At 44.8% G+C, this 17,537-nt stretch overlaps 1 protein-coding gene across 2 annotated transcripts in view; it reads right to left on the bottom strand.

Annotated features, from left to right (window-relative positions):
• Nucleotides 1–17,537, bottom strand: part of GPRC5B (G protein-coupled receptor class C group 5 member B) — a 168,597-nt gene that overhangs the window by 111,740 nt on the left and 39,320 nt on the right. For both annotated transcript variants that reach the window (XM_078665102.1, XM_078665103.1), the window contains exon 2: nt 929–1,940. In XM_078665102.1, coding sequence (XP_078521228.1) covers nt 929–1,934 — 1,006 coding nt within the window. In that variant the 5' untranslated portion in view covers nt 1,935–1,940. The remainder of the gene's footprint in view (nt 1–928; nt 1,941–17,537) is intronic.

The raw sequence follows: 17,537 nt of genomic DNA, 5'->3' as shown, positions 1-17,537 counted from the left end.
ATAGATTCTGGAGTGGTGTTTGGGGATGCTTGTCGGAAGTGTTAGGGTGGGACCTGCCCCGCACCCCCCGATTCGGGCTCTTGCATGTACTAGAAGGGGTAGGGGGGAATATATACAAGCGCCACCTGCTTTTACTGGGTTTGGTAGTTGCGAAGAGAGACCTAGCAAGGGCGTGGAAGGGAATGAGAGCCCCCCCGCTGTGTGCATGGAAGGCAGGTCTGGACTACTTCATGGGGTTAGAGCGCCCAGTGTTTGAGGCCAGAGGATGCCCCGCAAGCACTATAAAATCTGGAAACGTTGGGCGGAGTACAGGGGGCTGCTTCTGGATCCCCCGTCAGACCACGAAGATGATATGCTGGTGGTGGAGGACCCTGGAGCCTGAGGGGTTGCGCCCTATCACGCGCACTAATGCCAAATACTGATAGTTTGTTGTGCTCACTTGCAAGGGGTTAGGGAGGGATAAGGGGTGGGTAGGCGGGGAGTTGGGTGGTTGGGGTGAGGGGGTGGAGGTAGGGGTGGGGGGGTTTGTTTTATCCTCTTTCAGTGATTAAGCGATGTACAATACTGAAATGTGCTATGATATGTGGTGGTAATCTCCGGTTGAGGGGAGCCACGTGCTTGCTTGCCTAATCAAACAATAAAAATGTATTGTGAAAAAAAAAAACCTGTCTCACTTTATTATGATTAACATTATATTTTGTTATGAATCTATGTGTGCTACTCTGACCTCTGTTCTTTTGTCTCAATGTTGTTTTTGACGGTGGAACAGCACCTCTTCTCTATGTAGATTTGTCGCTTTCTTTGATGCTGTTTCCAAGCATTGATAGAGTAACCCCTCTCGATAAAGCGATGTTTCATTTCAGGTTCTATTTTATCAATTTCATGAGGGGTGATACATGATATATATATAAAATTCGTGTAATTTTACCTGCATTATGCTCATCCATTGAGAAGGCTTTATTCTCCATGTAGCTCCTTGGAAGTTGAACATCTTCCTCAAAAGGTGTTTCACGCATTCGTGGTTGGGATGTATCAAAATAGTTTGGTGCGCTCTCTTGCGGTGCTGGAACAATGGAGCAGTGGACTTCAATGATGGAGTGGAAGATAAGAAACACCCAACCGTTTGACACCAGCGCAATTGCCAGGGTGGGATCAGTCCATAAGTCCTTTTTGTTTAGTTCTTTGTTCCCATATAGGTACATGGCCATCCAAGCTACCCAAATCAGAATTGAGAGAAAGAGTGTTATGATAAGAAATATTCCATTTTTCTTCCATTTCTTAAACTTTCCACAGACTGTAAAAAGAGACACTGTGAAAGCAATCACCATCAGGACCATCACATATATTAAAGCCATGGTAAAATCCATTGGTTCAAATTCGCAAGATAACTTCTTGTCTCTGACCACTGTTAGTATCAGCCACTCTGTTGCAATGATGACCTGAACCAGCATGAGGCACAGTGCCACACAGGTTAAATGGCACCCAGAGGGACTCTTGCCATGCCGGACCAGCTTGCGTATCCTCCAGCCTTGAACTAGCAAACAAGAGAAGCACAAGGCAAACAGAACACCCCAAAGAAACCTTCTGGTAGAGCAGATCGTTTCATCGATCTTTATGATGAAAGCAAACGCCAAGCCAAAAAGACCAAGTGTTCCCATCAGAAAGAGGAAATGGATTCCTAGTGGGCTCCTCTTCTCTTTTTCTTTGATGAAGGGGAGTCTCACCAGCAAAATCAACATCAGCAACAACGTGGTCAGAACCCCGGCTCCGGCAACGGCCTCCACCACAATTCCCCAGATAGAATCCAGATCACACAGATAGATGTACTGCGGGAAAATATCCAATCCACACCCTCGGGAAGTGCTTGAGTTTTCAGAGGAGCCATAACTGATCACGAAGAGCAGAAGGAAGACGAGGGCTGAATGGGTGTTCATTTTTTCCTGCGAGAAGAAATAAAGATAATGTGAATGTAAATAAATGGATCTTCTCAGTTCCCAAGAGTACATTTTGCAGCAGGTGCGATTTAAATGCTGAACAAACAGATCACCATCTAACATTTTATTTCTCCCATCTTCCCTCAGCCCCCTTCATCACCCTTCTCATGACCACAGGCATTCGGAAGAACAATGTCTGCCTGGTTGCAGATGGATTCATAAAAGGGCATCACTGTCACAGATCTTTAAAGAAAAGCAAGCTGTCAGTCACATCTTCAGACAGGAATGAAAAGACAGGCAACCAACACACATGCATCAGATTATCACATTAGGCAGTCTGTTACGGCTCTTTGTCCAGTCCCAAAGACCAAATGCTACGGATCCTTGTGCGAAAAGAATAATTAGTAGCATACCACAATGGGCCACAGAATGAAACACAGCTTAAACACAGAGAAACAAGGGGGGAAAGGGCAAGGGAATAGGGAACCAGAGCAGTGGGGGTCACTGGGGCTTTCAGTGCCTGTGGGAAATGTATATATTTATCCGACGACAATGTTTTTTTGCTTCTATGTATACGAATGCCCTCTGGGCATGTGCTCTAATCTCTTCCTTACTTTCAGGAGCTAATGCTTGCAGCTGCAAAGGGCTTCCTCTGTCCTCTTCTACCAAATGAAAAAAGTGTGCTTTCCTCTCTTTCCTCTGCAGGGAATTCTTTACAATTTCTTACTCTAACTTGTGCTTTACTGTGGAGATGCTCTCTTTGCTCTAAACACTAAAAAAATGTGGACATCTGGAAGGCATTGAATAAGTGTGGGCGAATTTGTGTTTTTTTCCATGCATTATGCGAAATGGCAGGACAGGTGTGTGAAAATGATATGTAAATGATCCAGAATGCACTTTGGGCTTCTTGAGTGAAAACTGAGCACAAGGCACACTCTTGTTCAATTTAAGGCTTGAACCAGCTATCTCTCACAAAAATGCGTGTGAAATTTCACACTGCCATAATTTCTAACATTTTATCTGACAAGGGTAGTGCAAAACTACTTGAATTAAGCATACAACTTAGAGTAACACAACATTTTGCTAAGACCTAGCATTCATTTATTCCAACAATTTACAGAGATTTCCCAATTTGAGGAATTTCACAAAAATTTTGCGGTGTACATTTGGGAATCCCCACCTGCCGCAGATTTGCAAGTGTACTCTGACCTGTACTCCATCTGGAAATTACTTGAGAAAGCCTTTCCCCCACTCTACCTATAAATATAGGAGTATCTAGAGAATTCGTCAAACATAGTGCCTGATTCATAAAGGTAAACTAGCATTTTTAGGTCGAGCTATTATATCCCGCAGGGATTAATAGCGAGAGGATATAGTAGGCAAAACAAACTCTTGACCAAGCGCGGATTCCTCCCAATGCATGTGAGGTAGTCAAGCGCCTCACATGCCAGCGCCAGCGCGTGCTTGGCCTCACTTCTCACTCACACCCCACATGCTCGTTCCCTCCCACTCGCTTGCTCCCCTACTCCCCCGCCCCCCACCCCATCCGACTTGAAAGGAAGCCTTGCACACCGCCATGCTCGTTCCCTCTCACTCGCTCGCTCCCCTGCTCCCCCACCCCCCCACCCGACTTAAAAGGAAGCCTTGCACACCAACATTTGTCTCTCTTACACCACCATCAAACATCAAAGGCTGCTGCTCCCTCACCCACCCACCCTCCCACTGCAATGCCGAGAGCTTGTTGTGTTTAATTGGCGGGCGTCCAAATTAAGAATCGTTTCAGTGACCACTTAAAATCCATTCCAGATTCTTCTTCAAATGCATTCGCGTTTTGGCGTGGCATTATCATTTCTTACTTTTCATAAAATCTCAATACATTAATTGAGAATGAATTACGCGATTTGCCCAGACACAGGCTGTTGAGCCGATGCCGAGACGCTAACCTGGTTTCCCAGCTCCAAAGTCGGCAGCAGCAGTTCTGTTACTATTTCAACAGCTCCTGTAGATCCCATGCACATTTCAGCAGTATATCTTTGAAAACACCCCACTTTAAACAGACAAACGAAACTTGCTACCCTTTTGCTGTAAAATGTCACTTTTAGTAATTTCAGAACAATTATAACGCATATAAATATTGTTTCCCCCGCTCTGTGTGATAGATAACATTCTCTAAATTAGTTGTGTTTGTATAGCACCCACAAATTCAGGACTCCACTTCAGAGCGCTAATAAAAACATCATGACAAGCCTCATGTACCTTGTCATGCAGTTCCAAATATAAATAATAACAGCATGTAATTGAACAGCTCACTGAGTCAGCCTCTGCATTGCATAAAGTGTGCATTTTTGCTGACCGTCATCAGTGGGCCCTCTTTGTGACCCAGTTGCAAGCATGGAAAGAGGACCCCCTCTCTATTGGTGGCCTATTAAAATAGTGCCATGACTGGAGTTTAGATGGACCCTAACACGCACGGTTCCCGGTCACTTAACCTGCTGAACTATTATAGCTCCGCCCCTGACAGGTATGCACATTTGTTTATTCAATCTTGATCTGGAACCACCAAATGTTCTATATGAATGTATAATTTTTGGAAAGTAATATTTCTATTGATTGAGTCTGTGATTAAAGCACCTCTTCAGAATAAATGGTCTCTAGGCACTGGTCATCCATACTGAGATATGAGCAGCGTCATCTGTCGCTAAAAGACATTTACTCACCAAATTCGGATGGCAGCCAATGAAGCTTCTTTCTGACCTCCATCATGTGATCATAATTTGGGAAACTGGCTGGCAGTCGAACTGCAGCATTGGATACATTTTGCGATGTGATCATGAGATTACAAAACGCCTCCCATCGGACGTATTTTTTTCTGCAGTTTTTATAGTGCATGAACATGCCCCATGTGCATTGGAGTGCTTACATTGGCACCATATTACATGACACTAGGTCAGATTAAAATTAAAATAATAATGCTTAAATTGACCATACTTTTCTTTTAACCCCTTGCCCACCCTCCTTCAACTGTCCGTTCTGTTTGCCTCACCCTCCGCTGTCAGTTCTTTGTTCTCCACCATCAAGTTGCTTGGCGCGGTCAGTGCTGGCTGCGTCAGAGCACTTTTTAAATGTATTTATTTACTTTGAGACATGTTGTGCAACAGCTTGTGCTATTTTGCAGCATGTTCGAAAACTTTGACAAAGCCAACAGATCTCTCATAGCGAAAGAGAGTGGCTTTGTCAATGCTTGTTTGTTAGTGGCCCAGGACAGGAGGAAGTTATCTTATGATATCTTCACTAGAAAGAGTGAGAGACATGCACACCTTTGAACCCTCCACCGCACAATGAGAAGGGAAAAAGAGGCTTTTTTGTTCTTAAAATCGGGCGAATCGGACTTCATTCCTGCTCCCCCTGCTGCTGGTCATATAGCCATCCAGTCCGCTTGCCCGACAGCCTGGCTGCTTCACTCAGCACCACCACAGCAGCACTCAGCACCACCACAGCATCACTCAGCACCACCACAGCATCACTCAGCACCACCACAGCATCACTCTGCACCACCACAGCATCACTCAGCAACACCACAGCATCACTCAGGGCCAAGAATGCATCACTCAACACCACCACAGGATAACTCAGCACTACCACAGGATCACGCAGCACCACCACAGCATCACTCAGCACTACCATAGCACCACCACAGCATCACTCAGAACCATCGCAGCATCACTCAGCGTCACCACAGCATCACTCAGCGACATCACAGCATCACTCAGCGCCACCACAGCATAACTCAGCACCACCACAGCAGCACTCAGCACGACCACAGCATCACTCAGCACACAACAATATTGCTCAGGGACACCACAGTATCACTCAGGGCCACCACAGCATCACTCAGGGCCACCACAGCATCTCTCAGCACCACCACACTATCACTCAGCACCACCACAGCATCACTCAGCACCACCACAGCAACACTCACCCCTACCACAGCATCAATCAGCACCACCACAGTATCACTTAGCACCACCACAGTATCACTCAAAAACACCACATCATCACTAAGGGCCAAGAATGCATCACTCAGCACCACCACAGCATCACTAAGCAACACCACATCATCACTCAGGGCCCAGAATGCATCCCTCAGCACCGCCACAGCGTCACTCAGTGCCATCACAGCGTCACCCAGCGCAACCACAGGATCACCCAGCGCAACCACAGGATCACTCAGCGCAACCACAGCATCACTCAGCGCAACCACAGCATCACCCAGCGCAACCACAGCATCACTCAGCGCAAACCCAGCATCACTCAGCGCAAACACAGCATCACTCAGCGCAACCACGGCATCACTCAGCACCACCACAGCATCAGTGGTTCAAATATGTTCTCTCAATGTTTCAAGCTTTATTACAAATGTCACAAAAAGATGTTAATATTTCACTTCTGCTCTTGGATTTTCGTCACAATAAAATACACTGAACATAATCTTCACAAAAGTTATTTACAACACATATTGCATTAGAAATGCTATAGGTGTCACATTTGCGAAAGTTATAACTATTGGCATTTTAAATGACAAAGCTATTAATTTCGCAATTTTCAAAACCAACACATAAATAAAAAAAAAGTAATTTACAATACCAATAGCTCAAACTTTCCTAATGCGAGACCTATTGCATTGCAAATGCTTGTTGTGTGAGTTTACGTTCACCAACTACGAATTAATAGTAAGTTTATACTGCAGAGACTGTGTAGTTGGGGTGGAGAACACTAATAAGATAGGCCTGTCCTATGTAGGTACTTAGATGAGAGGATAAAAGAAAAGCAATTGAAAGTCCAAAGTCCAGATGTACAGGCCCTGAAGTGGATTCAATGACAAAGTACGTTTTGGGCTTCCTATGAAAAGCGTTATGACTGGCAATACACTGGAAGGTCAGATGCATTTGATTTTAAGATTTTGCTCAAGCACAGGAAAGGATCTCCTTTCAAAACGAGCTGCTGTAAAAGGTGGAACTACCGGACGGATCTTAGCAGAGCAGCGGAGTGGTCGAGCAGGTACATATTTGATGATGCAGACTCTGTCCCATAAAATGTCTTCTGGGCCAAACAGAGTGCCTTGAACTGTATTCTTTGGTTAGTAGGAAGTCAGTATTTGACCCTAAGAGATCTTCAGTCCACGTTGCCACAGAGAGCAAGAGAGTTTGTGTTGCTTTGTTGGGCCTTTCTAGGGTTAAACCCATCTGACTGGAAGTCCTTTTCCATTACAGCTTTCTACAGATGCAGTGTTGTTCTTGGGCAAACATCATGGGTCTCTCTTCTCCATGGAGCTCAGCAGTTTTCAGACATCTTCTGTGTCCCAAAAGATGTATAGCATTTCACTATGTACTTCCGTCCGCTTTGCTAGGAAGAAGATCTCTGCATGGGTCTTCTCCACCATGTAACCTCCAAAATCAGCACAAACTCTCTATTCTAAGTCTCAATGGTGTCAGGAAATAGGGTGAACCAGGTTGTTCCCCATTAGAGCACTACCCACCAGCCATTCTGCATCCAGCTTTGTGTATCCCAGAATTTCTCCCTCAAAAGTAACATGATTGTGGAGCCTCATCTCTCTCTGGGTGGAGATGGTTTTAGCGGCACTAGCCTGAAACACCAGCATATACCTAAAGTGATTTTTTTTGTTAGGGTTGCCTATATGTCTTCAACATACTTAACGTTAGGAAGCCTTTCAAATCTTCATTTTCTGCTTTCCCTGGGACACCTTGTACCTTAAAATTCTTAGCTTTGTTTACGTTTTCCAACTGTTTCAAATTTCTCTTCAAGTCATCTTTGAGATTTAAAACCAGCGCCACGCCATCATAAACTTAATTTACAAGTGAGTGTAATTCCTTGAATTGTGGGGCATTTTGGGCTGCATGTTTGAGTTGCATCACCCCTTTATCAAATGTCACCAGTATGTTGTGCAGAGTGCCAAATATAGCATTCAGCTGTGAGGTCTTCTTTCTGGCACACTGAAGCATTTGCATTATGCCCATTTCTGGAGAAGAATAATACTCAATGAATGTGTAGGGGATGTACAAGTCTGTGTCTAGTTTTACCCCCTATGTGCTGGCCAACCTTTTTGGAGGTAAAAGTCAGCTTTCTTTCTATATCTGATAGACTTTTTACAGGGGTTAAGCATACTGACAGAGTCGCTTCTTCAAATCTGCCATTGATGTCACCTATCAAACTTTTCTGGCAGATACTCCACTCCTTTTAATGGGTGGGTACTGTCAGTTACAGAGCAGCTGCACTGTGTTAATATGAAAGGGAGATATTAGTATTGCTTACTGGGACGCAATACTTTTATTGGCTCTACTTTGAGGCAATTCAATTCTGTGGGATTAGCGAGCACCTGTTCTATATTTCCGTATGAAGGACTGACTCCACTACAATCTACTGCCTGCTCCTGGCCACGCCCTGGTCATGCCTGGGCCTTCCCCTGCAGTGCCTTCTGCAGCATCACTGCCTGTTTTATAGCATCTCTAGGATACTGCTGCCCTCGCTGATCTGCATTCTCAAATCATCGGCGACCCGCACACCATATTTTGCAAAGCTCTGATTCAGAGTCAGGTGCTCCTCTTCCGCTCAACCTCTGAGGTTTTACTTATCACCCAGTTACCCTCTTGACCATGCACTCTGTCCTTTCCTTTTTGCCGTTTAGTTGACAATGGAGTGGCTGGGTGCTAATAAGGGCTGGTACAGTCCTTCTGCTTCAACATTCCAATGTTTGTCTTTCTGTTTCTTTCTTTATAACTTATTATAAAATCCTAATCTCACTGGATGGATGATATGATTAACTTAATAGCTCATATGCCTTGGTCTATACCAGTCGTTAAATCTCGTCTACATTGTTGTAGGTCAATGTCTGTGGCTCGGACCTTTAAGTCAAGTAGACAGCCCTTAATGACTGGTATAGCCCTCTTTGGTAAGCTATAATGCTATTACAACACTGGAATGTTGCAAGCTCCACTGAAGACAATGGAGTCGCAGAGGGCCAATAAGGCTGAGATAGACTTTTGACTCCAACATTTAAATGTTTATCTTTCTGTTTCTCCCTGTTTAATTTAGAACATTCAATCCTTGGTGGGTGAAACGTTCTTACAGTCTTATGACCTGCATGCCTTGGGCTACTTCAGTTATCAAAGGCCCTCTCCCTCGTTATAAGCCCTCGCCTACGGCTTGGGTCTACAACTCGGGGTAGGGCCACTAACAACTTTTTTAGCCCTTGGAAGCGGTCCACAATTCTATAATCAAGGAACATTTTTGTGTGGAAGCTCGAAATATGAAGATTAATTAGTTCTTAATGAAGGGTTGAGTACAACTGAGTAGGAACGACTTTTTTCTACTATTTTTGTAGTGCTCTGAATGTGTATCTGCGTCTAATTTTTTAATGGAGTAAACGTGCACTATTCGACTGTATTATTAACGTTTGTGAGAAAAAACGCGAAGTAATAACATCTGATAAAAATGTGGATTACTGAGGACATCGTGAAATGTCAAGCTATGACGAAACAATCATGTGCCTAAAATATCTAACACAAAATAAATAATACAAAAATATAATGCAAATACCGTCTTTGAAAAGAAAGGCGTTTATATCTGACAACTTAAGTCTCAGGTTTTTTTTTTTTAGAATTTCTGGAATACCATGACAGGATGTTACAAAACCTACATAAACACACTTGAACAAAATGTTAAATAATAGGCGGATAACAACCAGAAAGCAACAAAATAAAGCAAAGAATTTCTTCTATTTAGAAGCTGTTATCAACCTTCGGTATCTGCAGCACGTCGAGACAATATAACTAGTTTGAATCGGAGGAAACATTTAACTTAACTAAACACCCATTTAATGTCAAAGAAAGTAAGCTGAGGTTCACAGGTGTCTGCTTTTGCAGACCTTGGAGAATGAAGATTTACCAGGCCTCTCTGCTAGAGTAGAGATGCCTGCGCCGGAATAAACAGTATTACAGTAGTAGTGTGGGTAATCAAGGACTAGAAGGGGTTTGCTGCTCAGTGTCCCAGTCAATGCAGTGCTTAAAATGTAAAAAAAAAAAAAAAGTAGGTGCCAGGGCCCTTCTCTGGAGGCCACAGCAGCCTGCACCACCTATTGCCTGTGCCAGTGCTGGCAATGAACCACCACAAGTACAAACCACTGCACTGCTACAAGTGTGACAATTTATGCTATCCAAAGCCACCCAAAGCTATAATAATGGTGTGAGCGACAGATGTTATTAATTTGTTATGTATATTGACTTATTAAACACTGTTATTGTGCTTATCTCAAAATGTGACAGACAACGCTACCATGTGGTGGACCGTCACTAGAGCCAGTGGTCATATTTAAGTGCCAATGCAAGGGACCGAAAACAACTGGCTCAAATTAAGCACTGTGGACTACGGATTGTGGTGTCAGTATTTTTTTCAGCTTCACAGAATCCCGAGTATGCTCCAGAAATCTGAAAAAAATGTAGATTTCATATGCAGTGCGGACAATCTGCTAGGGGTAAGTGTTGAGTAAATAAGGGGAAACATCCTTTACGACGCAACTTTTACCACGCAGTGCCTTTACAATGCAGGTTTTTCAACGCAAGTCATTACAACGAATTGCACTGGGGGGCGCTCTAGGATAGGTAATAGTTTAATTTACTATCCAACACCTTCCCTACTATCCACGGGGACTAGAGTTGGAATAGTAAATTAAACTATTCACTATCCAGCATCCCCCAACGCAAGTCGTTGTAATGACTTGCGTTGAAAAACCTGCGTTGTAAAGGCATGCGTAGTAAAAGCATGCGTTGTAACAACGTACATCCGTAAATAAGCATCTGCACATTTAGCTATTTTTCTGTGTTTTTGCCACATGAAAACTTTTTGCCTTTGGACAAAATTCACTCCTGGCTCCCACACAGTGTGTTTGGGGTACTCTATCACCCAGAGGGCACATTTACGAGAGCAAATGGGGTGTGAACATTAATTGGGAATATCTGTGCATTCTTACAACGGTACAACTTTGTAGGACTCCCCGACATTCCAAACGGCTGCTTCCATTAGAACTCCCCTTTTCACATCTCTTTGATCGACTTACAGTGGAAGAAAAATTCACCCACTTGGCAAACTTTCCACAGCAGTAAATATATATATTTATCCACCATGGAAAGCCTGTCGGAAAGGGACATTGTAATCCCTATGGCGATGCATGCACAGGCACCGCTTTCATTGAAGGGATTTCAATTCGACCGACGCCCCGATGGGTTCCTTTAACCTGTCGGAAGTGTAGGTCGGTCCCTCCGACCAATGCACTCTGACCGCCGGTATCCTAATCCGGTGGACCAGATGAAATGAAATGAACATTTGTAAAGCGCATGGCTACCAGAAGGCCTCCCAGCGCTAGGCGAACTCATGACCAGGTGAAACATCAACATTCAAGGGAACAGGAAGGTTTTGAATTGTTTCCGGAAGGCAAGATGACCAGTCACTTTCCGGATGTGAAGGGGCAGAGCATTCCAAAGCCTGCCGGCATTGAGGGAGAAGAGTCTGCCGCCACTTGTGGCTCGTTTAATTCTGGGGATGTTAACTAGGAGGAGTTCATCCGAGCGAAGTTCTCTCCTTGCTTTATAGGGCTGAATTACAGCCGAAAGAAGAGGAGGACCAGTCCCCTGCATTGACCTGTGCATGATATAGAGTGATTTAAAGATAACTCGTTCTTTCACGGGGAGCCAGTGTAGTAGACGGAAGGCTGGTTTTGCGGACAGGAATTTGGATGTTCCCGTGAGCAGTCTGGCTGCGCAGTTCTGGGCAATCTGCAGTTTATTGATCACAGAGCTAGGAGCTCCCAGGTAAAGCCCATTGCCGTAGTCCAACCTTGAAAGAAGGAGAGATTGCACCATGATTTTTTTGGCTTCTGGAGGAAGCAGGGGAAGTACCCTCCTGGCCATTCTGATCAGGCCAAAACAGGTTGCTATTGTCTTTCTAGCTTGAGTTTTGAAAGTCAAATTACAGTCTAACCAGATGCCCAGGCTCTTTATTTCAGGTTTGGGCATGGGTACCGGGCCCATGCATGCTGGCCAGAGAGATTTAAGTGATGAGTTGTCAAGGTTGCCTAGGGTCATGATCTCGGTCTTTTCACCATTTAATTTCAGATGGGATGCGCCCATCCATTTTACTACTTCCGTAAGACATGTTTTCAGGGTCATAGAATAGTGAGTGGGCTGATTCAATGCTACAACCAGTTGGGTGTCGTCAGCGTAGGTGACCATGTGGATCCCAAAAGGAGCCACAATCGAGGCTAGGGGCGCCATATATGTGTTAAAGAGCGAAGGGCTTAAAGATGAGCCCTGATTGATTGAATGATTGATTGCGGTACAACACACAGGAGGTGCCGGGATTTGGAACACACGCCTTCTCCAAAGACCCGAAATTATCGTCCTTTCAAGAAGGAGCGAAGCCAACTTAGAGCAGTACCGGCTCCGCCAAAGTTGCTGAGACTGTGAATCAGGATTTGGTGATTCACTGTGTCCAATACTGCGCTCAGGTCCAAAGGTATGATGGAGCCTCCAACATCTAAAATGTTCCTGCTTTTCTCAACCACCACTAGGAGTGCAGTTTCCATGCTCTGCCGAGGGCGGAAGCCAGTTTGGGACGGATGTAATAGGTTGAAATTCTCTAGAAAATTTGAAAGAATATGATTAGCATATTTTCCGTGATTTTTGCGATCCCTGGCAGAAGGGAGATGGGGCGATAGTTGCCCAGGTCTGCGGGGTCTAGCTGGGGCTTCTTGAGTAGGGTTTTGACCATCACTTCTTTCCAGAGGGGGGGGGGGGACGACTATTCCTGTGCTTAGTGAGGAATTGATGAACTGGGTGATCGTAGGGCCAATAATGGGTGCTACCTTCAGTAGGATGCTCAGAGAAGCTGGGTCTCTGGGTGATCCGCCTTCGACTGACGACATTAAAGTCAAGAGCGTTTCCATGTGGAGTGGAGGAAAGAGTTCCAGACGATGAGCAGTGGAAGTGGGTTCGAGGGAAGGGTTTGAGCCTAAAGGGTCAATAAGTGGAAGTGATTTGATGATGTTCCTAATCTTTGTGTCAAAAAACTCAGCCTGCTTCTCGCAGATGTCAGACGGAGCGCCACTGACGGCCTGTGGGTGACGATCCTCCCGACATCATAATAAAGCCCTAAATATTTTAACAATTTTGACTTAAAAAAATACTTATTCAGTTTAAATATAAAAAATATATAATTACTAAATAATATTTTATTTTAAAATGTAATAATAAACTTAATTAAAAAAGTAAATAAACAAACTTTTAAACTGCTGTTAAAATGTTGATTTGTTTATATTCATTTTACAGATAGCCTTAAACAAAATACAACGCATGTTAAAGAAAAATGTTACAATCCATACTGAACAAAAAAAATTCTGTGGGGTAGGGGATATTTTATTTAATTATTCTAGATGAAATATTAATAAATTAAATACATTTTTTCTGATTAATTATTTAATACACATTTAATTTCATGAGATAATGTGCTGTAACATTACATTTTATTAATTCTCGGTTAATTAAAACAATTGTTTATATGAATTACAATGATACTTTCTATCAAAATATTTTAATACTTTTTCAAAGAGTTATATAAATGTTAATATTTTTACCTATAACTTCCCACTACGAGATCTCCACTAAGGTGGGAGGGAGCTTCAGCTACATGTGAAAATTTACTATTAATAATTTTGCACTTATAAATTCAACCCTACATGTCTCCACCCCGTGAACTGAGGAAGTGGCGGACATGTAAGTCTACACTTGTTGCGATTTCTAAAATTGCGATTGCATTTAAGAAATCGCAATTTCAGATTTCTTAAATGCAATGCATGATCATTTTTTAATTGCGAATTCGCAATTTGGAAGTGGTAAAATAGCATGAAGGTGACCTTCATGCTAATTTACCGAAGGTGACCTTCATGCTAATTTACCGAAAACGTTCAAATATGCACAAATTGCATTTTTGAAAGTATTAATTTACACACACACATGCCCTTGGGGCATGTGTGTGTGTAAATTGCATTTGAAGTTACATTTCAGGGGTGCAGTGTGGGGTTCTTTGGACCCCCCCTGCACCCTTGAAATTGCATTCACATTTTGTGAATCGCAATTTGAAATTCGCAAAATGTGAATGCCTTCCCATTCATTCCTATGTGCCTTTTGGCCCATAGGAATCAATGGGAAGGGTTTTCCTTAATTGCGATTCGCAAATTGTGAATCGCAATTAAGGAAAAATACCGATTCGCAAAAAAATTCGAATTTTCCATGCACTGCAGTTTGCGATTTCTAAATTGCGATTCCTTAATTTTCGCAATTTAGGAATCGCAAACGGGTGCAATGATGCATGTGACTGTTAGTGATCTGCATGGGACGCATTCTTTGCAGCAGGCACATTAACCGTCTGTGCTACCATAAAATGAGGATAAACTTCCACTAGACAAAACTCTTTCTCTCTCCAGGAAGATCATGAATCACCGAGTTATCTTGACATTTTTATTTTGGTATGAAAATTGCGGGAGGCCAGCAGTGCAGGACCAGGTGGTTTTAAAACTATAAAATACTTCCAAACACGGCGCCCCTTCAAAGAGTCAGCACCCAGTGAGGTGGCACCGGTCGCACCACCCTAGAGGCACCCGATCGCCTCATTTTAATAGCGGCGATGGAAACGGAATCCGACAGGTTATTCTGACTGGCTTCCGACAAACTCGGAGAGCCCGTCCGCCAGTTGGAATGTGGCAAGTAATCTCAAGGGCGGGCCTTTCCGCCCATGAGATTATGATGAAGGTTTCCGACATGGTTTCCATGCCGGTCTGTCTGACATGGAAACCATGTTGGAAAGCATCTTTGGAGGCCCCCAGCAGGGCCCCCTTGGGTGCACGGCCTCCGGGTAGGGTTGAGGGGGGCACCTATGGTGCCACCCTGTTGATCCCTGCACCTTGTGGCAGGCGCCTTGAGGTGCCTGCCAAGGGGTGGAGGGATGAGCTGCAGCTCCCATTTTACAATGGGAGCATGTATTATAGGCGGTTTATGGCCGGAATGTATGCTCCGATAGGAAAATGTAGGAATGCAACTGAACAGTGTTCGGTGGCATCCTAATTATGGGGTCAGGACCGTCGACTGGGTGTCAGTTAGTCCCATGACCGATGCAGTGTCTGGCAGAAGTGATTCCGCCCGACATCGCAATGAGGGCCTAAATGTATGTATGCATGTAAATGGTATTTCTATAGCGCAAACCTACCCAAAAGGCAGCAGAGCGCCATACAATGTCAAAGACAAGCATAACATCAAGGAGTAATATGAGAGAACGTGGTTTATGGAAGGTTTATGCATTTTAATGTAGTATTTTTTAAAGAAATGATTCTTCAACTATTTCCTGAATTGGAGCAAATTGTGGCAGTCCTGATGGATTCGTAGATGTTAATCAAAATCCTGTGGTGCATAGATGGAAAATGCCTGCAATCTTATTTGAATTCTTTACACTTCTTAGTCTGATGGAGAACTGGCTGTGGGTGTGTCGAGGACCACCAGAGATGGTGAGTAATACTTTTTGTTTTACATTAGATTTTAAAAATATCTTACATGTATTACTCTGAGAGAATATATATATATATATATATATATATATATATGTATATATATGTATTCACAGTAATAAATGTAAACTATTAATACAATTAATTATTATTTTGATTGATTAATAGAATGTAAAGTACATATTTTTATTAATTATGTTTCACTACTTACATGCACAGTAAAAAACATAATAAAACTTAATAAATTAAATAAGAAAAATATATTAATGTAGACAATAAATGAAATATTAAAAATGTAAACATCCAAAAAACACATTAATAAAAAAAATCAAAAAATACTATAAAAATTAAAATAATAAAAAAAATAAAAAATATAAAGCCATAAAACAATTAATGCTATGAATCTATTTAACCAATGGGGATGCCTGTGACCACCCGGTCGGCGGAGGCGGCTGCGGAGACCGGAGGCGGGGACCTACCGCCTGAGCCCTGCGTCGAGACCCGAGGAGACGTCCGCACACCTGGCCTTGGACCCGAGGGCCGCTTGAGTTCGCTGGACACTGCCTCTCTTCCCCCGCAGCGACAGACTCGAGGGAGATCTGGCCTAACAGTACCTGGCGGAGCGCTGGAAAGAAGCGGACGGCGCCCGAGCTTGGGGTGCAGTCACCAGGCCGTCTGCCCGAGCGCCAGTGGAGACGCGGCTGACGCCCATAAAGAGAACCGGGGGCGAAAGTAAGAGGGCCCCGCCTGCCGGACACAGAGGGACAGCACCGGCCTTCCCTCCACTGGGACCCACACTACTGGCGTACTCAGCGCAACTAAGAGGGGCAGTCATACACGTCGGGCAGCTAACGCCGCCTGAGCCCGCGTGCTAACAGTGCCGGTATCACACCGGGCCCAACGCCCCCTTGCGAAAAGGCCGTCGTGGGAGAGGAACGCTATTGGACTTGAACCCCTCGCCTCCCCCTTTGGACCCTTGTGCGACGAGCAGACCAGGGAGGCGCAGTGACGGCTGGTTGCCGAAACTCGAGACATGGCCCCAACTTTGAGGAAGCGGGAGACCACATGAGGCAGACGTTGTGGACCCGGAGCGGCAACAGAGCCACACGCTCTCTTGGGGACACTGAGACACAGCAGCAATATCCTACGCGGCCAGTTGGCAGTGAACATCAGCCACAATTTGATATCCCCAAGCTCCCCGGTAACCGCAAGCCGTAGGCTGACACTCCCCACTGGCTTAGAAAACGACTGAGGCCCCTGCACCTAGGAGATCACACCCACCTGAGGACTTGGCTGGCTGCTGTACTCGCAAACCACCTGGGGTGGGGGTTGGCGGCTCGCCACGGCGCACCACTACACGGACACGCCACTCACGCTGAAGACACACGGGGGTCAGCTGCTCTACCCCACGGCAACGGACACCGGAATCGCCTCCCTGCGACCTACCAACGCTGCCAGATCTGGGGACGACGGTCGCCTCGTCCCCTGGCTTCACCGTCGGTGGAGTCGCCTCGCACATGTCCGGAGGGGTGAGAACACGCACTGGTACCGGAGGAGCCCCGCCAAAGGGAAAATCTGACAAGTCACTACACAAGATGGCGGCAGACCAAGTCACCTCGCGGTTAGATACCATGCTCGCTGCCATGGAACGTTTGGAACAGTCCCTCCAGCAGACCAGGACATCTCTGGAATCCAAGATAGACAGTGTCGCCATAGACCTCACCCATCTCAGGGACGACCACAAGAAACTGGCCGATCGGACAAAGGCGCTGGAGGGCACGGTGAATGACCTTGGCCCCGCAGTCTCACAAACTGACAAGCAAGTACAAGATCTCCTGAACAGGGTAGAGTTCCTAGAAGACCGTGCTGAGGATGCGGAAGGGAGAGCGAGTCGCAACAACGTCAGGCTCGTCGGGGTCCCGGAAAAATGGGAAGGCGCCCGACCGACCCAGCGTGTTGAAGACTGGCTACGTGATCTA

This window comes from Lissotriton helveticus, chromosome 10, assembly GCF_964261635.1.
Source record: "Lissotriton helveticus chromosome 10, aLisHel1.1, whole genome shotgun sequence".
NCBI classification, from domain to species: domain Eukaryota; kingdom Metazoa; phylum Chordata; class Amphibia; order Caudata; family Salamandridae; genus Lissotriton; species Lissotriton helveticus.
Note: the sequence above shows the minus strand (reverse complement) of the source record. Positions and strands in the feature narration are given on the sequence as shown.